Below are 21,336 nucleotides of genomic sequence, written 5' to 3'. Positions count from 1 at the left end.
GTGAGAGAACAACGGGACGTGGCTCAGTGGCAATCCGCGGATTCGAACGAATATCAAATCAGAGCCGTCAATTTAGTGATGTTTTGTTCTCAGACACATCTCAGCCGTTCCCAGTTACTATTTCGGAATTCCACAAAGCGATATGTCTCGACAGTCTCATCCGACATGGCATTTAACTGCTTTTAAAATCCGGATTTGAAGTCCGGACGTTAAATACCCCCAGAAAAAAGTTTCCCCAACTCTGAGGTTCCCAAGTGTGAAAAGGTTGAATTTTTTTTTTGCCCTCTTCTCGTTGAGAGAGAGAGAGGTGTAGTGAAGTAGTACAACTCCCAGAGCTTCGTCGAATCACCAAATAGAGCTTTCAAATCTCTGTAAGTTTCAAATATTGAACTCGCATCTCTCATTCGTTCAATTTTTGTGTGTGTTTTGTTTTAGTTCTGGTGTTTCTGTACGTGCTTCGTGGGTGAAAATTGCATTTTACAGCTTAGGGTTTTGATACACTTCTAAAAAAAAAAAATTCCCTTTTTCTCTTTTTATTACTATTTTACGGTTTTAATTGGGAAAAAAATTACTCTCTTTAGCTGTATCAGCAGGTGAGCGTGTTTGTGTACTGTAGATCTTGCTAGGGCTGGAATTTTTTTCGTATGGATATGTTTTCGTTTTTTTTGCATAAATTAGGTTTTTTGTTTTTGCCTTTGAAAAATGGGCTATTTTTTGTTTTATTGCATCTTTCCATGTGCAATGTTTGTCCAGTTTATAATACATTTCTTTGTTACTTATTGCTTTCGGTCACTTACATGTCACTCTATGTTTGAGTGTGTGTGAATGTGTCTTTGTTGCTGAGAGTCTGTTCTCTGGTGTTGATTTTTTGAACTAAGAAATGATATTTTTTCTTTTACAAGTTCATTGTTGGTACGAGATTGACAAGGGTGCTTGATAAGAAAAAGTATTTTTGGTTGAGGTGCTACTTTGTTTTTGGTCAATTATGAGTGAGGAGGATACAGTTACTGAAGTTGCCGAGGCAGCGGCAAATGGGAGTACTTCACCGGATAAAATGGGTGAACCAGGGACTGAGAAAAATGAGGAGGAAACTGAGGTAGTAAAAGAAATGGAAGAAGATCACAAAGATGATGAGAAAGTTGACACCCATAAAATGGATGTAGACCAAGAGGACAAGAAAAGCAAAGTCAAAGGAGGAGGGGAAAAAGAAGAGAAGGAAAGTAAAGAACGACAAGAAAAAGAAGAAGAAAAGGAAGAAACCAAAAGTGAGGCAATGGAAGAGGAAATTGGGGTGGAAGGAAATGAGGAGAAAGCTGAGGAGAAGGTGGACGGATCAAAGGAGGAAGTAGGAAATGCAGAAGAGAGTGTACAGGAGAAAGGGTCAAAGAAGCGTGGGAGAGGGAAGAGTGCCAAGGGAAAAGCCAACAATAAGAAAAAGGAAGTGGCTGAGAAAAAGGAGAAGGAGCCCAAAACTCCCGTGGCTCCTGCAGTTGAACGCCCTGTACGCGAACGGAAATCAGTGGAAAGGCTGGTTGCATCCATAGAAAAGGAATCTGTCAAGGAAATCCATATTGAAAAGGTGTTTCTTTTGATTCTTCGTATTATACTTTTTACCTTTGTAGAATAAAGTTCAATGTTCTTGTTTTTGTGGGACTTGGTTCATAGTTGCCTTGTAATTTGCAGGGACACGGTACTATATTAAAAGATATACCCAATGGTATGGTTCTTTAACTTCTTTACACTGTATCCATGTTATATTTTATTTGCATCCTTTTCAACTGTGTACGTGCTTTAAGATTTTCCCTATAACAGTTATATTGATCTGCAGCATGTGTTTCTTCTCATCTTTAATGCTGTAGGCTATTTAAAATAAAGCAAAATAAACTATATGATCGCCTTAGTCATGCGATCAATTTCCTTCTATTGTATTCCCTTAATTCCAATAAGTGTATTGAAGTGGATTGATCGTTCCAACTTATGGAAACTAGTGTGGCTTATATACAAAATTTCAACTTATGTATATATTGATTATCAACTTTTACAACTCTGTTTTGTATCACTGTGACTTTAAGAAAATAGTTTGGACGTGCTAGTTACGTTGTTACTTTATTGGTGTAAGACTTTTAAATTCCCGAGCAGTGGTTAACTCCAAGACGCTCATTATGGACTTTCAATCAGATAACATTAGGTGTTTACATTCTTCGTATTCGTGTAATCACCATATACAGTTTGCTTGTTAGGTGATTGTGAATTTGACATCTGGGATTTCCATGAACTTGTGTGTGTTAGAAATCTTTTTCTGTACCTTTTGCTTTGTTCTTGTTAACAAGGTTTTGTTATTTTTAATATATATATATATTTGCTTCAGCTTAAGAAAGTTCTCCCGATTCCTTGAGCTGCAGCTGCAAACTGCTGCATCTAGCACTCATTGAAATCCTTAAAATGATGAGGCAGTTGCGGAGGCTAAATCTTTGAAAGTTGTGTGTGAAATCTTTTTTCTTTCAGGATCTTTAGAAATGACCTCATGCTCCGTTTAGTTGGAGGGATGGAATGGAGAGGGGGAGGGATGGACAAGGCATCCTTAGGGAAGGGAGGGTGTCTCCCTCATTTTTGTTTGGTTGAATGGAAGGGATAATGAAAGGATGGATGGGGTGATACATTTTTTTTGCTTGGTTGGATGGAAGGAAAGGAGAGCTTTTATATTTTTTCACCAATATATCCTTATTAAATAAACTTATAACAAGAAGGCAGTGTTGTTAAAGGCGCGCCTAGGCTCGTGGCTCAAGTTTAGTGCTTGTTGTTATCCCAAGCTCACTGATGTTTACTAGGTGCACGCCTTGGTTGCGCCTCGTCCTGTTTGTGAGGTGCGCCTAGGTGCGCCTCATTGATATTTGTTTTAAAAAATACGATTGTTCTATTTCTTAAGCCAAAAAGGGTACTTTTGGCAACTTAATAAACAAAAAAGAAAGCTCAATCATACGATAGAAAGAACTTTTGTTCAAAAGAATAAAAAAATAAGAAAGCCCAAGAGTCAAAGTGTTAACCGAACAATGATAGATTGTGAGATGAAGACGAAGCCATAGTTGCAGAGATGAATAACGAAGCCACGTCAGTTCTTTCTTTTCTTTTCTTTTTTCTCTCTTCTCCTCTCTTCTTATCTTGTTTACATCTCTCTCTTTGTCCAGTTCTCTCATCTCTGTCTTTCTTTTTTTTTGCTCCTTTTTTTTTTTTTTTTTTTTTTTTTGTTAACATATTTATTTCTTTTTGTGCTTTGTTTTGCCATTTAAAAAACACATTTTGCTTTGCCTTTCAAGAAAACAAATTTGTGTTTTGTTTTATGGTTATTGGATGCTTGTATAATTGATGGATTTACTTTTTTATATTTGATATTAATTTTTAGAATATTGATATGACTTATAAGATATGAATGTTATTATGGTAGTTTAAATTTTCAATTGTGCGCCTCACTTCACTCTGGCGCGCGCCTAGGCTCCAAAGGACCTCTAGCGCCTTGGTGCGCCTTGGGCCTTTAATAACAATGCGAGAAGGTAGGTTTCAGTATGGTTTATCGAGTGATTTTATAAATAATTGAAGGTTAACATTGGTATTAAATGTTTTTAGGGTAGTTTTTCTTTCTTTCCCTCCTCTTTTCTGTCCAATTTTGGACACATAAAAAAACAAGGGCTAGGAGGGATGCTTCATCCCTCTCTTTCCTTCCTTCCAACCAAACAAGGGAAGCTTCTTCTTACCCTCGTCTCTTCTGTCCTTCCTTCCAACCAAATATAGCATTAACCTTTAATTAATGGATAAATTACAAAGGTTATAATACTTGGAACATTGAATCACTCAAGTTCTCTCAATGTTCTTCTGGATCCATGTAACATAGAGAGGAATGTGCTAGATATGGTAACATTTAAAAAAAAAAAGAAAAAGAAAGAAAGAAAAAAAGAATGTGTAGACAGTAATATTCCAGTCAGGTTTGCATTTGTTGAAGTCTCACTGTGGAAATTAGACGAATGAATTGTTGACAACAACATTTAACACTAAATTGAATGATGATGGCTACCCTTTCATGATTGTTGTTGTGCAAAACTCATTATAACAGTTCAAACGTAGTTCTTTAAGATTCTTCTTGACAGTTTTTCTTGTCTACATAATGTTGCTGGCATGTCACGTGATCTATTTCTTATAGTTTATGGAGTATTATGTATTTTGTTATTTTCTTTTTATCTTTGTGTATTTGCAAAATATCCTTTTATTTTTGGTGGTATTTTAGGCACTTCTTGCATTTTAGAGTACTCTTTTACTAGTTTTAGAGGAGTACTTGACAAGTTATCTGAACTTATTTCATTTCTATTATTTTTCATAGTCTTTGTGTTGTGCTATCTCCCCATTGCAGCTGAATAGGTTAAATGGGTGCTATTTTCTGAACCTGTTTTCTGTTTCAGTGGCCTACAAGTTATCAAGAAGGAAGATTGATGACACTTTAAAGTTTCTTCATACAGTTCTCTTCGGAAGGAGAGGAAAGGTAATTTGAAGTTTCCATATTTTATTTGTAATTTTTGTTTTGCTTTTATTTTTTCCCCCTTGCTGCCACCCCTGTAGTAGGTCGTGTGGATGTTTTTACAATCACAGCCAGATACTGCCTTAAAATCATGCTTTTGAGATTTCATTGTCATTCTGGAGGCAAGGTTCATTTTTAGATGTTGTTCATTAGGTTAAAAAAGGGGGTACTTCCTTTTATATTAGAGAAATATTAAAAGGTTAAATCTTGCATCCGGCTTTTGAGGTAATAATCAACAAATAATTTTTACTCTTGTTGCCTGCATTTGTAATAGCCACTATGACAGAGATATTTACAATTCCATTAGAATAATGGTCAAATACATCAAACTATAAGATTTCTTGATAGTGTCATGTACTTTGCCTTCGAACTTTTATTCGTTCTACAGCTGTCATTGCTTATTGAAGTTTTGGCTGCTTTGCATGACATGGGCTAAGTAGTTCTATCATCTATGAATTACCTTGTTTCATTTCTTGTGAAATGGTTTTTACCCTCTTTCCATTCTTTGTTTCTTTTGTAGTTGGGAGAATGGTTGGTTTTAATTAATTTCAGTTCTAATGTTTCTGCCAAATAACATACAGTAGCATATATCGTAACTCTGTGCTAAATGTGTGGCTTTAGGAATTTTATGATTGCCCTGACGAGCCTCTTTGTTTAGCTAATTTATATTGGAATTCTGCTTCACCTCCTTGTTTAGCCAATTTTATGATGAGCCTTCTCTTGCTTTTCCCTTCCTTTTTCTCTTCTTCTATTTCCCCTTCCCTTTCTCTTAATTTATTTTCCCGCCACTTTCTCTTCTCAACCGAACAAAGGAATAACTATTTTCTTTCCTTCTTTTCTCTTCTTTTGCCTTGTCTTCCCTTCCTTTCTCTTCCCCTCTCCTATTCCAAACACAACATTCCTGCTTTAATGAACAAAGGTTGCAGGTTTTCCTGAAGAAAGTGAGTTTAGGTTTGCAACAATCTTGTAATATCAAGATAGTGCTAGTTCTGGACTCATGTCGTTAAAGGTCAAAAAAGTGGAAGGGAATCTCAGATCTAGGTTTTTGTTGGACAGTTTTGGAGATGGAATAGGAGCATTTTTGGGTTGTTAAGTTGTCATTGAAGGAAGGCTTATCAAAGTGGGATTTTTAGTGCTAAAAAGGAGTGATTGTTAAGGTCTGGTTGCAAGCAAAATGAAAAAAGGAAGAAGTATCCAGTGTCTTTTAGGCTTCACCTTTCAAGAGGTGAGCTGTAGTAGACAAGGACAGTTTTTGATTGTCAAAAACCAAAGTCTAGTGAATTGAAAGTTATGCAGATACATAGGGACTGCTTGGTTTTGTTTTATGAAAATAGTTTTATATTATCAAGAAACACAACAGTTTGAATAATCATTTGGTTGACAGTTCTCTGTAAAGTGAATTAGAAAATTGATTAATTTCAAAGAACAGTATTTTATAGTTTGCTAAAAATTGTTTTTTTTTAAAAAATTTTTTTCCAGAGTTTCTGAAAGCTGTGTCTGGGAAAATGAACTGAACAAGCCAAAGGCTTTTGACTTTTTCGTAATTCTACTAAATTTAGTACTTTAAATATGAAACTATGAGACTTTGACTCTACCTACATAAGACCACCTGTAAAGACCCAACAACACAATTCAATTCAAAATAAGACCTATGGCTTGCTACTACGATCTACATCCAGTAAATATAGATATTGTAAAAATATATTTGACTCCTAAAGCTTAATAAAGATAAATAAGAAAAATTCACCAGTATGGATTCTTTTGTTTGTTGTCATGGGGCCCATAGCCTTTATTTTAATTTATTATTTTTTGAGGTATAGAGTTTCCACAGTCAAGTTAACTTCAGTGACTTTGTCACATGTAGTATTGTATGAAAATCACTCTTTCTGAATGGTGTTTGTTTTAAGAAAGGAATAGTGATAGCTCTGTGAAAGAATTGTTTTTCTTATGACAACAACCCAGATGTCTGAATTTAATTGTGATCCAAACTGATGTTTTGTGATTCCCTTGCTGTGTTATATCAATACATGACATAGTGAAATCTGTAATAGGGAGAAAAATTATGCAGCGTTTGATTGATTATCTAATCCTATATTTGTTTTAATTTACTATGAGATTTTGAAGGTATACCTTCTGTGACCAAGTTAGGTTCAGTAATTTATATTCAAACTTAGAATTGTATTGATATTACTCCTTTGACTGTTGTTGGATCTTTCTTTCAAAGAATGAACTGTGACTGGGCTGCCAAAGATTAATTATTATGAAAAACCTATAATTTTCCTGCATCCGGGTTTGGACTATGGATGCTGTAGTTGGCTCCAGGTTTATGCTTTTCTTGAGCATTCCAACTTTGCTTCTTGTGACTCTATTTCTTGATTTTCTGCAGGCTATTCAGATCAAGAATAATATTTCCCGGTTCTCTGGCTTTGTGTGGAATGAAAATGAGGTAAGAAATTCATATTGAGGAATGATTTGTAATGGATTTAACATATAGCATTATCTATTTTCGCGGTTTTCCTTTTTTTTGGGGTGTATAAATAGATCCACCAACTAATTATTGAAATACTTGGTTTTACTTAGGATTGTTGAGTTTGATTATCGAAGACAATTTTGGCCTTTCATTTCTAAGCCTTTTACATTATTGCAGGAAAAGCAAAAGGGAAGAGTGAAAGAAAAATTTGACAAGTGTGTTAAAGAGAAATTATTGGAGTTCTGCGATGTGCTTGACATACCGATTGCCAAGGCTACTACAAGGAAGGTTTGTTAAAAATCTTACTGTCTGATTTTTGGCCCGAAAAGATTTTGTGGTAAATTGACCCTTCTTTCCTACGTTCTATGATTTCCTTCTCTATGGGAAATATCAATTGTTTAGTTGTTTGAACTTTTGTGGTTGCATTATATTCCCATACTAATGAAAACTGACTGAATAGATGGTCAGTAAACACATGTATACAGGTGCATGCACACACAAGGCATCTTTGTTCATGAATGATTGTATCAATTCAACAATTTGTCTGAATTGGAAAGGAACAGCATAAATTATGAAAGTGGTAATCTAATGTTGTTTTAGGAGGATAAAGATGTTCTAGTAAATAATTATGCTGACCGAATTAGAATGCATGTTTATATTCCCTTAAAAGAGTGCATGTCTATAGATGTCAGTATTATGAGTTTAATTGTGCATGCAGGAAGATATTGTTATAAAGCTGATGGACTTTTTGGTGGCCCCTCATGCTACAACTACTGAGTTACTTGCTGAAAAAGAGCAGGTTGATTTATTTTTATTGCATTATTGTTTATCAAAAGACATCTTTTAATAAACAATATTGCTCTATTTCCCCGCCAATCTTTTTTATTATTATTAATGTTTGTCTTCTATTAATGTATCAGTCTTTTGATAAACAATATTGCTTTATTTCCCCGCTAATCTTTTTATTATTATTATTATTATTAATGTTTGTTTTCTATTAATGTATCAGTCAAGTAAGGGCAAGAAGCGTAAGAGGGTTGTCAAAGGAAGTGCGTCAATGTCTGGGGGCACACCTTCAAAAAGTTCAGCCAAGGTATCATTCTTTCCTTCCATTAGAAGTAAATTTGAATTGTTCGAAACACCCAAGCATGTTTAATTAGGCGCAGACCATAGTCCTATCAGTTTCTCTTTAAGTAAGGATCAGGTTCTTTTTTACTTGCACCATGCTCTGTGTTCTTACTTTTCTGTGGTTCTGAGTACATAGTCATGAGACAGATGTTGGTGTATTATTTTTTCGAAGTGCAGTATGATGGTCTGTAATTGAAGTTGTAATTGGGCGTGGGCGTAATAGAGTTAGAAATGCACCATCTAACAATTCATGACCATCAGGTGCTGAGCAATTTTTTTTATTTAATTGCATTGTTGTGGTTCCCTAATTTTTCAGTTTGTGTCAACCTGTTTGAAAGAATAGAGTAGGGATGCGAACATCTACATTCTGGAGATCGCTTTAATTTGAGGTTTATTTAAACCTTTTTTTGGTTTGTGTCAACCTGTCTGAATTAATTGAAGGGAGACCAACATCTAGAACATAAAATCTAGAGCTTGATCTAACTTGGGTTAATAAATTCTCTGATGATGCTTCATATTGCAGCTTGTGTTTCTAATCTCTCATCGTGGTTCCTTTTTCTCGTGTATGTTGCAGAGTCGAAGAAAGATTGACAGTGCATCTAAAGCGGAGGAGAAAAAGAGTACTGATGAGACGGAAGATGAGCTGGAAAAAGAGGAAGAAGAAGAAGAAAATGAAGAGGAGAATGTGAATGGTGTTACCGAAAGATCTAAGGATGAGATGTCTGAGCATTCTGAAAGCGAAGAGAAAGAATATAAATCTGAAGATGATTCTGAAAAAGACACAAGAAAAGACAAACGAGTTTCAAAGAAATCGTCTGTAAAGAAGGAATTGTCTGCAAAGAAGGAATCGTCTGCAAAGAAGGAATTGTCTGTAAAGAAGGAATCGTCTACAAAGAAGGAATTGTCTGTGAAGAAAGAATCATCTGGAAAGAAGGAATTGTCTGCACAAAAGGAATTGTCTGCAAAAAAGGAATTGTCTGCAAAAAAGGAATCGTCTGCAAAGAAGGAATCTGCTGGAAAATCTAAAACCAAGAAAGTTACTGTTCCAATTAAATCTAGTCCCCCATCCAAAGGAACTCCTAAGAAATCAGCAGCAAAGAGCTCTAAGGTTGATGACAGCACTGATAATAGTCCAAAGATGTTCTCAAGGAAGAAGAAAAATGAGGAAGTAGTTAAGGAGAAGTCCTCAACTCCAAAGAAATCTGTTACCAGGGAGAAAAATGGTAAGAATCATATTTCTTTCTTTTCGTCTTGTTACTCTTGTATACTAGTTTATTCTGGTCACAAGACACTCAAGCAGTGGTTGTACTGTTCTACTTCGAAGGACTAGAAAGGGCTCGAATCAATATTTCACTCTGTTATTAGAAATTATCTTAATTTGAGAATTTCTTTTGACAAAATAGTGCACAAATGAAGTTTTAGCTCAGAATTCAAGCAGGGTTTTACTTAATGTTTCCGATCTTCCCTGAGATCATAAAAAACTGAGAGGTTAAATTAAGACAAGACAGAACTGGTGGTCTGGGTACGAATGCCTTCTTCTGAACTAATATTTGAAAAATCTTGTTTGTTTTTATGAAGGGAAAGACGCTGCGAAAGGGAAGGACAAACCTAAAGAGGTTAAATTAAGGCCAAGTGATGATGAACTCAGAAATGCAATATGTGAAATTCTTAAAGAAGTTGACTTCAACACGGTAAGAATCTTGAAATCATCAATGGTCTTGGTCCATAATGGTTGCAACACTAATGACACTAATGAATGAATTTGTCATATTATTTCCTTCATGATTTTGTTGTAACTTGGTCCATAAAGGTTGGTCATGTCCCAACCTTTGCTGTTCATATTTCACTAAAGGATTATGTTTGAACAAGTTATTACTTTTGCTTTAGTCTGGTCCCCATCTTGAAATCTCTGTGACTGTTCATACTGGCTAATATGATGTATGCTGTTGCAAATAAGAGTGAGTGGTACGTGCAGCCTATTCACTGGAAAATGGCAAGTAGGATCAGAGTCTGTAAATGTGCTACCAATTGCCTTCTTGTGCTGCAAGTGCAAAGTTAACTGCGGATCATTTTCATTTCTGGAATTTGGTTTACTAAAAAATGTTGCAAACCTTGTTTATCATCTTCTTTGCCTTAACCCCATACGAATCGCGTCAACCACATGATTCTTTTCCATTACAAGTTAATCTCTCGTATAATATTTAACTTTCTAAAATCATTTCTGATGATTTCATCCCTTCCTCGCAAACCTTATTGGAATCTTTTAATAGGCTATGATATGATGAGTTGGTGATTGTGGGATTCTAAGTTATGTTCTCCTATAAAAATATGACCTTACTTTGGTTTTTGATGGATGTCAAACTGCTATATTTCTTGTTAATTGATTATGTTATTCATTAATTGCCTATAATATAAGTTGTATGTTTTCTGTTCATTTTGCAGGCTACCTTTACCGATATTCTGAAGCAACTTGGTACATACTCTTCATTTTATTATTTACATGAATTTTTAAATATGGTGCTTTGTGGAGTTGAATTAATTGAATTTTGTAATGTTTTTTAAATTGGGGATACTGGGATGCTACCACTCTAATTTGTAGTTTTGGATGTTTGTCCTCGACGGCATAGGTGATATGTTTGTTTGAGTTTTATGGATTTTAGCAATGTTTTGAATTTTAGTGATGAACACCGATAGTGATGATCACCGAATAATCTGAATAATCATATGATGTTTCACTAGTTGAATGGCCAAAATGATCCTTTGTAGTGAACTTCTATGGAATATAAGGACTATCCTTGAATGTCCTGGTATTTAGTAATCTAGATTTATGTTGATTACAAACTTGAATTCAGTATGAATGCAGTCGTGAACAGAACCCAAATTTCAAAATAGCTACTGACATTTCTTCAAGGTAGTGGAAGGTTTTACAAAAGGGTGCTTAATCTAATTAGATAATTAAGGTTGTGTGTAGTTCAGTTGTCAGTTCTGTTGAACATTACAACTTTTATTTATTTATTTATGTGTGACAAAACTATGCCTTCTTTCAGCTGGGAGATTTAATACAGATCTCACACCCAGAAAGTCATCAATAAAGCTCATGATCCAGGATGAACTTACCAAATTAGCTGATGAGGCAGAAGATGATGAAGAAGATGAAGGTGATGCTGAGAAAGAAGAAACCCAACCTTCAGGCGAAGGTGTGAAGGCCTGACAGGCTCACAGATGGACATGGCTACATGAAAAATGGTATAGCATATAGTCTTAAAAATCCTTTTCTTCTAAATTTAATTTCCGTTGTGCTACCTTGTAGCATTTTGTCTCTCTTTTTCTTGATATTGCCAGCTGTAATTTATCGGGATTGTTTTATTTGCTGGCAAACTTGTGTTCTCTAAAAATTGATAGAGTTGGAACTGCTTAAGGTGTGCCTGCAGGCTGCAGCTTATTATGTACACAGTCATAAATTTGTAGGAATTTCCTCCTTTAATTTAGCTGACCCTTTGTTGACTAAAAGTAATGGATTGCATTCTAGTTTCAGAGTTATTTTGATGGAGCATGAGTCATCCAGATTTAAATGAAGTTTGCCTCCAAAGGTGCATAATCTATTTATATATGTGTTGATGATAAGCTGAATCATGAGGGTCCATTACAAGGGGGAAAATACCTCTCTTTGTTTTCTCTCTACCAGTCTGGAACCCTTGACCCGAGGCTTGAGAATTATGACCCAAGGCCACTAGGACAAAGGTGGACCAGTAAGTATAGTTGTTTGATTTGTTATAAATGTGGTAGTAAGTAGCGTCCTGTATTATATACGTGACACATCAGTTGAGCAGTTGCTGATTATTGGGTTGGCCTAGCGGCACCCCGTTGTTGAGGGTCGGAATCAGATGAATGTTTCTGGTCAAGTTCTAATTGTAATTTGAATTTGCATATTGTAGTGGTGGAATTTTTATTATCTGACTAGTAGACGATTCACCCATTCACTTCACTGGTTTCATGCCAAGATACATGAAACCTTTTTTTACCATTTTTAATGCCCGTTGTCATTTATTATGGTATTCCAAGGTTTTATGCACAACAGTTTTTTGACCAACACATCTGTTAGCAGCAGAAGTTTGGTAGTGTACATGATGACATTTGTTTAAGATCAGGTCTTGTTTCTGATACTCTAATTATTAAGGGGATCCCTCTTGATGATCTATCTTGTTGTATACATTTCTTTTTACATTCCATTGCATGGAGTAACTACTACTGTTATGTAATCTGAGGCTTTAAAAGTCTTCTCTGTGCGGGGTCTTAATGCGATGGTGACGGCCAACAACTGGATATCGAATTTGATTTGATTATGTAAGTTTCAAGTGGTGGTTCCGTGCTTATTTTCCCGAGTATTAAAAATGGTTGAAATAATATACAATTATTTAATGTTGAAGAAATTAACATCATGCTTATGACTAATTGCTCCACTTAATGTAGTGGAGCATTCACTAAAACTCTCTGAAAGCAGACAATATATACAAATCTATACAATATTATAGATTTTGTGGGTTCCGTTTGATGTGTTCCCCATAATGTGCTCTTAAACATGTGGTGGATTTAGTAGAATCATGTGAGATTGTTAATATATACACGCACGCACGCAACAAGTGGAGGATTCAGATTATAAAAAATTGGAGAAGACTGTGAGATTCTACTTTAGAGTATCAAATTTAAAGTAAGTATCCATTATGGCTAAGAATCAGAAACACTTTCGAGAGAGAGTGCATATTTACAAATTTAAATGTGCAATTTCCATTCTCCATTACACATGATGGTTTGATTGCCACTTACAAGTAAAGGCTTAACCCACTCTGCTAGTTTTTTTTTTTTTTTTGGCCAAACACAAAATAAAAACAATCTACACAATCACTCTATATGTATTATATGTATATATATCTATTCCAACATTATAAAATGCCAAAGTGACCGACTATATGAGATCAAATCCTATTTTTGACAGAAGGGAACCCTTCTTAATGCAAAACACTTCTGGACCTACAGGTGGCCCTAAGATAGTGTGGAGGGTGCCCACTAATCTAAAGCCTATATAAGAATCATCTTTCATCATAGGTCGTCCATCACCATCATCTTGGTAGCCCAGCAGAGGACCCAGACCCAGCAAAAACTGAGGAATTGGGTCCGCCAGCCCTTTGATTATATGGGCCAGGACCGTACACGTGTCCTTGATGAGGATGATGGCTCATCATGGAGACCATATTTGAAGGATGCATGGGCCCACCGTACACCCCGCCTTCGTTGTAACCACCCCCACTGTTGGCTAGAGTTACGACACTGCCATTGCCTCCACCACCGCCGGAATAAGCATCGTTTTCGCCTGCTTGCCTTCCCGCCATCGCAGTCCTCTCTCCTTCCATATCTCTGAACCTCTGCAAATAGATCTTCAACGGTTCCACGTAGTCTTCGAAACCTAAGGTCGTCATGGCCCAGAGCAAATCGTCGCCGTTGATTGTCTTCCGCTTCTCTCTCTGACACTTGTCGGAGGCCTCGCCGGTGATGAAGCTGATGAACTCCGACACACACTCTTGCACCGTCTCCTTCGCGTCCTTCGAGATCTTCGCATTCGCCGGCAACGCCTTCTTCATGATCCGGCTCACGTTCGCGATCGGCAGGAACCTGTCCTGTTCCCTCGGCGAGAGCTCACTGTTCCCGGCGTGGCTGTGACCTCCGCCTCCGGACTCGTTATCGGAATCCGCCATTGACCCTCTACAAAAAGATCGGAAATTCTTCAATGTTTTTACGAAAGAATTGATTTTTATATACTATAAGTCGAAAATGTAGGTTAATCTAGTAGAAAATCAAGGAATCCAAATAGAATGTTCTAGTTCGACTACCCACCAAGTAAGCAGAAGAATTTCACTTAAACGAAGAGATGATTTCTGAATCATTAACGGTTGACTACTGACTGCAAATTCAAGAACAATTCTTGAACTTAGAATCTCAAAGTTGTGATTTCGAATATCCAAATCGATACACAAATAACTCTTAGTCGCAACAATTCAACAACTACCGTAATTAAGAGAGATTTGGCACATTTTGAGGTCGGATTAGGGTTTTAGCTTCGAAAAAATGCGACGAATGTACAGAAATGAGTTTGATGTACAGAAATGAGTTTGATGTTGACGGAGATTCAAGAAAAAGATCGCCGGCGAGTTTCGCCGGTAACGGAAGAGAGAGTGTGTGTTGCGGATGGGGGTTTTTGGTCTTATGGTATGTTGGCTTTGATCGGGTAATTCGTTGATATAAGAAGTCTCGTTGAGGGATTGTCTTTGAGACGTGGACGGTTTTGGATCGTTGTTTGTCGATAACCATTACTTTTTATACGGACGCGTTGTGGTCCATTGGATTGGTCCAAAGTGGAGTGATCTGAACCGTCCAAATCGCATCTGGCACGTGGTCGGCTACTACTGGATTTTTAAAGCTAAAATGAACACTGAATGGGATTCTATCATGGCTTACGTGGATCACCGACTCAAATATCTCGACACTATTTTATCGATTTATATATTCTTTTTTATGTTGACTCTGCCACTTGGGAACGATAAATAAATAAATAATAATTTTAAAACTTAATAGTTTAATTAGATGGATTTTTCTTCTTTAATTTGGATTCTATGCAAGAAATGGGTTTGAATATTACAATATTATTGTAGGATAATTCACTAATTATATGGAATCGATCACTATTTTATTTAAGAGAATTTGAGTAAAAAATTTGATTTTATTAATCACAGATAAAGAAAGATTTGGTAAGCCTTTTCTCTTAATATTTCTGGAATTTTTTTGGGCCAAATAAGCTTTCTAGAATTTTTTTTTAATTTTTTCTGAAATTTTTGGCGGTTTTCAGGCTGCCGGTTCGATTTTTAATTTCAAATTCTTTAGTTTATCATTTTCCTTCTTATATCACAGGAAAATAAAAAATTAAGTAAAAATTTAACTCAAAACTCTCATTTTCTTTTAATTTTTTGATCAAATTTTTTTTACAATTTTATATTTTTAAATTTTTTATTAGAAAACTGTTCTCAAAATTACAAACCAAATAATGTCTAAATATTTTATTAAGTAATTTTTTAAACAAACTGATGAAAATTCTTCTTGAACATTTTTTGTTGGAGTCACACAAAAATTGATCAAAGTGGTTCTCATTGACTTTGTTCTTTCTTGTAATGGAAATATTCCAATAATGATTGTAATAGTATTGCTATCATTAACTTAGAGAAAATGTTTGGTTTGTATTTACTAACAATAATATGACATTATTATTACATTTACAATTAAATGTAAATGTACATTGTGGTATTAGAGCATTTTCAATCGTTGTATATATATATTTTTTTTGTGTAAATCATTGATTTATACAAAAAATAAAATAAAAAATAATATATATATATATATATATATATATATATATATATATCTTAATAACAACCAACTAGTGTCATGCCAAGACCCACATAACTTTTACAAACCTACTTAATATATGGTTAATTCTTTAATGAAATGAAAAAGGAGGAGGAGAAAGGAAATATGTTGTTTGTGACTGTGTAAAAAGGTTATGTAAAATACACAATAATTTTATACATTTGTGTATCTTAACATATTATTAGAGATTAAAAAAATTACACATCATACGTGACAATACATATTTTACACAAAAAAAATTCTTAACAAATTGCTAGAAATGCTCTTAGTAAAGTTCGGTGATTGTACGCGTGCCTCTGCATTTTGTGCACGCTATATAGTAGGCCGGTTTGGAAGTGTAGGATTTAGTTTGATTTCACCTAAGTTGACCCCAATTGATCCACCACGAACATGGAGGGCTTTATCTTTGAGTCAACCCCAACAGTGATGGTCATGTTCTTTTCATTCTTAACATACTATTAGAGATTAAAAAAATTACACATCATACGTCACAATACATATTTTACACAAAAAAATTTCTTAACAAATTGCTAAAAATGCTCTTAATAAAGTTCGGTGACTGTACGCGTGCCCTTTGCGTTTTGTGTATCCTATATAGTAGGCCGGTTTGGAAGTGTAGGATTTAGTGTGATTTCACCTACGTTGACCCCAATTGATCCACCACGAACATGGGGGGCTTTATCTTCGAGTCAACCTCAACAGTGATGGTCACGTTCCTTTCCTTCTTAATACTTGCAACTCAAGAAAGTGCTTTTGTCAAGGTCAACTTACAGGCAACTATGGGAGACACCATCATCACTTTGTAGTGTATTTTTCAGTTATTATTACTTTTTTAGAAAGATAAACTACGCCCTTGAATTTTAAAATAAAATTCATCTAAGAAAAATGCTTCTCAACCGAAGTGGTGAGCTTAAAGCATCCTAATAATGGATTTTACTTGATTTCATTTCGTGACTGGTAGGTTTTTCATCCAATATCGATTAAAATATTAAACTTATGTATCATAACTTTTTATTTAAAAGAAGGGGTGGATACCACTTAAATTTGAGTAGTCTAGTTCAAGCAAGTTGATTGAAACGACATCAATCGATTTTAAAATAATACAAATCTTAATGGATACTTTCTCAACTGGTGACTCATCTTAAATTTGGTGTCAATTAGTTACCTCTCCAGATTAGGGACAAAATGTTGTATCCAAGCACCTGTTTATACAAAAAAAACAAAAAGTTGAATGAAGTATACTTGTGTGACAATTAGTGATGATTGGTCTTGGAACCACGTGGTAATTTCTTAAGTGACGGTTCTGAAATTTGAAACATCTTCGTTACACAGGCCTAGGGCCAGGCTAGTGGGGCTTCAACTTTGGGCTAGAACAGCCAAGATACCCTTACAACCAAAGTAGTCCAAATTGAATTGGGCCACACTAGGCATTGCTTTTAGGTTATAACTTTGCAAAGGGTGGGTTGGGGGTTCAATAGCATCTAATTGCACATTATTATGGATTCTATAGTTTTTCTTCTTCTTCTTCTTCTTTCTTTTTCTTTTATTATTATTACTTTTTTTTTTTAATTTTTTTTTTTATTTAAAAAACGGTCGATACAACCGAACCAGCCAGTCATGAACTTCCACCGAACGGCTTGTTACTCCCTATAGCCGGTAGAAAACAACCATAACCCCAACGGTCATATTTCCTTTTGAAGATTACATATCCCACCTCTAATTTCCTACTCTCCTCTGTTTACATATATCTCATTGATCCACCTCCATGTTCATCGGAGAGCAATAATCAGACATTTTTTTATTAGTATTTGATTAACGGTTGCTGTGTCTTTGATCCAAATATTCTCCACACAGGCAAGATGTGTAGACTACTTGTAATTGTTTTATTGGTGTTCTGTGTGTCAGATTCCGGTTGGGCACAGGGGACCAATTCACCTGCACCGGCACCTAAATCTACTCCGACGAGCCCAAGTGCATCCCCTTCAAAGTCTCCGACTTTGGCACCGCCTATTCCGGCGACTCCCAAAATCTCTCCGACGATGCCGGTTTCTCCGTCAATCAGTCCATCATCTTCGCCGGTTCTATCTCCAACAGCACCTCCCACAGTGACTCCTTCTCCGATGGCTGCAACCCCAGTGAGCACTCCCACATCACCTCCCGTGGGATTGACTCCTGCAAAGTCTCCGGCAGTGGCAGAGGTACCGGCAACTGCTGCAACCCCAGCGGCATCTGCAACACCGGCAGGGTCACCGAAGACAATCCCGTCAAACAGGATCCCATCGACCCCATCTCAGGCGAGTTTATCACCGGAGACTGCACAAGGTCCAGTGGGTGATGAATCTGGTTCTAACTCGCAGTACGAGGCTGCGCTAATTTTGAGTGGTTTGGCTCTTTGGGTGGCTTTGGTTTTCTAAATATTGCCTTCTGTTCACCACTTTATTCATATCAATTCTTTGTATAATTTTTATTTTTTATTATTATTTTTTGTATTAAACTTATTGTGTTGATGATTAAATGATTCATATTATGAAGGGAAATGGATTCATATTATGCCGAAATGTTGATAACGAGTTATTGGATATATAATGAATAGTGAAAAACGTTGGATCTATCAGAGGCATTGGATTGGGCTTGATCAGGGTTTTAAATCCTCGGGCCCAAACTTGTATTAAAACTTGAAAGTGCAGTTTTGTATATGGATGGGCCATTGGGCCGCGGATGGCCGATATCTTCCAAAAATCTACTTCAGATATTCTATCTCAGCTGATGCTCTTCTCCCTCCCTCCCTCTCTCTCTCTCTCTCTCTCTATCTATCTCTGACTCTCTCTCTCCCCTCATCTTCACTGTACACTATGGCTGTGTCCAATCTTCTATCAACTCCTCCCACCTTCTCCTACAAACAACCCCTGTACACAGCCTCACCTCTCTCTCTCAACCTCAGAAACCCATCCCTTCTCTCTCTAACAAATCGCACAACCAAACCCAGAAGGCTCATAACTGCCCAATCCAACGGTAGCGATTCAGCAGACCCCCCAGACCGCTTAATCTCAGCCGTCTGCTACTTCTACCCCTTCTTTGATGGCATACAGTACGGAAAATACGTAATCACCCAGGTTGCACCCATTCAAGCCCTCATTCAACCACTAGTCCCAGCTATTAGGGTCTTCAAGAGCTTCCCTTTCAATGGGTTCTTGGTGTTCTTGACCCTCTACTTTGTTGTTGTCAGAAACCCTAATTTTAGTAGATACGTGAGGTTCAACACTATGCAAGCTATAGTTCTTGATGTGCTGTTGATTTTCCCTGATCTTCTGGAGAGGAGCTTCAATCCAAGAGATGGGTTGGGTTTGGATTTGATGATGTGCTTAGACAGCACTGTGTTTTTGTTCCTTCTGGTGTGTTTGATATATGGCTCATCTTCTTGCTTGTTGGGTCAGCTGCCCAGATTGCCGATTGTTGCCGATGCCGCGGACAGGCAAGTTCTATGAACGCATCAATTTGGTCACTTTTGTTGATTCTGTAACCAATTTTTTTCTATGTTCTGAATGGAAAATATTAATTGGTTTTGTTTATTTACCGGTAATGACATAAGTTATGTTATACATTTTTGTATGTGCTTTATTTGGTTTCCGTAGTATTTGTTTGGGATAACCGAAAATAGTAATTGGTTTAGTGCACTGAAATCTCTGTTTGTTTCACTAAGTAACAAAATTTTTTGCTTAATCATATAATATGTTATGGGTTATTAGTAAATTACAAAATCATTTATGTTCGTTTGGAAACACCAAATCTAGGCCTTTGGATTTGGAATTGGAGAAAATTTAGTTAAAATTTTAACTAAATTTGTTCCGATTCCAAAGCCGAACCACCGATTAGGTGCTCCCAAACATAGTATTACCTATTACCTATTGGTTTGATTCAAGTAGTTAGCACGATTATATTTTCTCACACACAAACTAGTAGGGTTGTTATTCTTCTTATTGGGAATGATTCAGTAATAGCCATTTTGTATGTACACGCGATGTCTGTAAACTGATGGAAGCTTGGAGTAGTTGCTTGCTGTAAATACTTGTAACAATTGCACTAGTTTGGCTCACCTATGTGACCTGACTGCTTTGGTCCGATGGTAATTGTTACAACTCTGTTGTTTGGGAAGAGAGACACTCGTGTTGTTAGAAGCCTAAGACTTTTCAAAAGTACATAATTTACTTCTGTCAGATACATGACACTAGGACAAGGGTATTGTATATGTGTTGAACATATTTGGCTAATAATTAAATGTTATTAGATTATAGTTGCAAAACATTTTAAAAACCTATTTTGAAAAGTTACATTTACTTGATATAAATAGTTATGATTGGGGATTTGATACATTTGATGCTTGAACGCATGTCAATATCATGTTTAAACTAGTTTATTTACTTTGTTTATAATTAAATTATTTGCAAATTGCTTTCATATGCTATGGTTCAACCTTTTTTATTTTATTTTTTATGTAATGGAATAACAATTAGAATGCATCCATACTCTGCAGTTTCGAAATTGGCAAGCTTTGTCATGCCATCATAAAACTTATTAAAGGGGATCAAAATACCCAGTGGGTGTTTTTGATAAAAAGTTCAGATTCAGATGAAAAGTTAAACACTTTACATTCACAGTTGCTCCTCACGAGGATTTGAATTTCCAACCTTCCACTTAAACAGTGGAGGATATACTACTAGAGTTCTTGGTAATGAAGTAAGCTTAAGGATGATAACTCTGTTACCGTAGATGATATAACCTTTTGGGGATTTTAAGGTTTTTTGGCTTACCTAAGGCGTTATTTAGCACCCCTTATTGCTTTTACGGGAACATGAACCTCTCATGCCATAGGAGGAGGAGGTACTGAAAAGGGGGAGAAAGAAAAAGCATAGAGGTAAGAAAAGGCTTTTGGAGATGTGAATGGTAAGGATGGTTAATGGAAGAATTTCAAAGCTACTAATTTTTCTTTCTTTATCTAATGGATCTAGGAAAACCCTAAATTTGCACCATTAAGGCCTGGTCATCGACGCAAAAAATCTTATCTTGGCTCGAGGCAGTACTTGAGGCTCTTTCGGTATTAAGTTTGCGAAAGAATTGAAAGAAGAAATGCATAATTGTTTACAAGCACAATCTTCCCCAGGCGTGTTGGCACCATGATTTATATATAGACAACCTATCCATGTTGTCAATTTATTGGAAGTTTCAGAATTTATTGGCAATTTTTTGAAAGAACTCTTTTGTCCTTTGGAGATAAAAGGAGATAGGTTCTTATTTCAATCATCTCACTTGGGATGAAATTAATTCCTTATGCTAGATCGCATATCTTTCATAATGTCTTTACGACAGACTATGAGTTATAATGTTTTTATCACATACCCGAGTCCAGGTAAACATAGCTCTAGTCACAGGGATTGTGATGAAAAATGAATGAAACTGTGGAAGGAGTAATACAGGAGGAAAAAGCTCAGAATGAGCAAGTTTTGATTGAAGTTTTTAAGTGATGGCACCATCAACCGTTTTCGATTGAAGTTTTAAGTGATGGCACACTCAGGAGGAATGCTGACCTTTTAAAAGAGAGTTGGAGGAGAAGTATACATATTCAGCAACTGTGGCTATTGAGAACTCAAGGAGAAGTCTACAGATTCAGCAACTGTGGCAATTGAGTACTCAAGAAATGATGTTA

General features: G+C 36.1%; 4 protein-coding genes across 4 annotated transcripts; 3 read left to right on the top strand and 1 right to left on the bottom strand.

Moving 5' to 3' along the window:
• Positions 1-215: 215 nt before the first annotated feature.
• On the top strand, positions 216-11,702 carry LOC132308352 (DEK domain-containing chromatin-associated protein 3-like). The gene is made up of 12 exons (XM_059806412.1): positions 216-371; positions 903-1,579; positions 1,684-1,717; positions 4,449-4,528; positions 6,951-7,010; positions 7,212-7,322; positions 7,753-7,833; positions 8,044-8,127; positions 8,737-9,385; positions 9,741-9,853; positions 10,605-10,635; positions 11,210-11,702. Exons 2-12 carry the CDS (start codon positions 986-988, stop codon positions 11,371-11,373), a joined length of 2,001 nt encoding a protein of 666 aa, XP_059662395.1. The 5' UTR covers positions 216-371; positions 903-985; the 3' UTR covers positions 11,374-11,702.
• Positions 11,703-12,888: 1,186 nt separating this feature from the next.
• Positions 12,889-14,443, bottom strand: LOC132308353 (nuclear transcription factor Y subunit B-3-like). Its single transcript, XM_059806413.1, has 2 exons — positions 14,052-14,443; positions 12,889-13,919 (listed from the first exon to the last, which is right to left on the bottom strand). Exon 2 carries the CDS (start codon positions 13,910-13,912, stop codon positions 13,280-13,282), a length of 633 nt encoding a protein of 210 aa, XP_059662396.1. The 5' UTR covers positions 13,913-13,919; positions 14,052-14,443; the 3' UTR covers positions 12,889-13,279.
• A 2,546-nt stretch (positions 14,444-16,989) lies between these two features.
• LOC132308350 (vegetative cell wall protein gp1-like) lies at positions 16,990-18,172 on the top strand. The gene has a single exon (XM_059806411.1). It carries the CDS (start codon positions 17,495-17,497, stop codon positions 18,047-18,049), a length of 555 nt encoding a protein of 184 aa, XP_059662394.1. The 5' UTR covers positions 16,990-17,494; the 3' UTR covers positions 18,050-18,172.
• Positions 18,173-18,390: 218 nt separating this feature from the next.
• On the top strand, positions 18,391-19,251 carry LOC132308349 (protein TIC 20-v, chloroplastic). Its single transcript, XM_059806410.1, has one exon. The coding sequence runs from the start codon at positions 18,488-18,490 to the stop codon at positions 19,118-19,120; it is 633 nt and encodes a 210-aa protein (XP_059662393.1). The 5' UTR covers positions 18,391-18,487; the 3' UTR covers positions 19,121-19,251.
• Positions 19,252-21,336: the final 2,085 nt, after the last annotated feature.

This window comes from Cornus florida, unplaced genomic scaffold, assembly GCF_030987335.1.
Source record: "Cornus florida cultivar Cherokee Brave unplaced genomic scaffold, ASM3098733v1 CherokeeBrave_3.0.0_Hap2_Chr05, whole genome shotgun sequence".
Lineage (NCBI taxonomy): Eukaryota > Viridiplantae > Streptophyta > Magnoliopsida > Cornales > Cornaceae > Cornus > Cornus florida.
The sequence above is the reverse complement of the archived record's forward strand: the minus strand, read 5'-3'. Positions and strand labels throughout refer to the sequence as shown.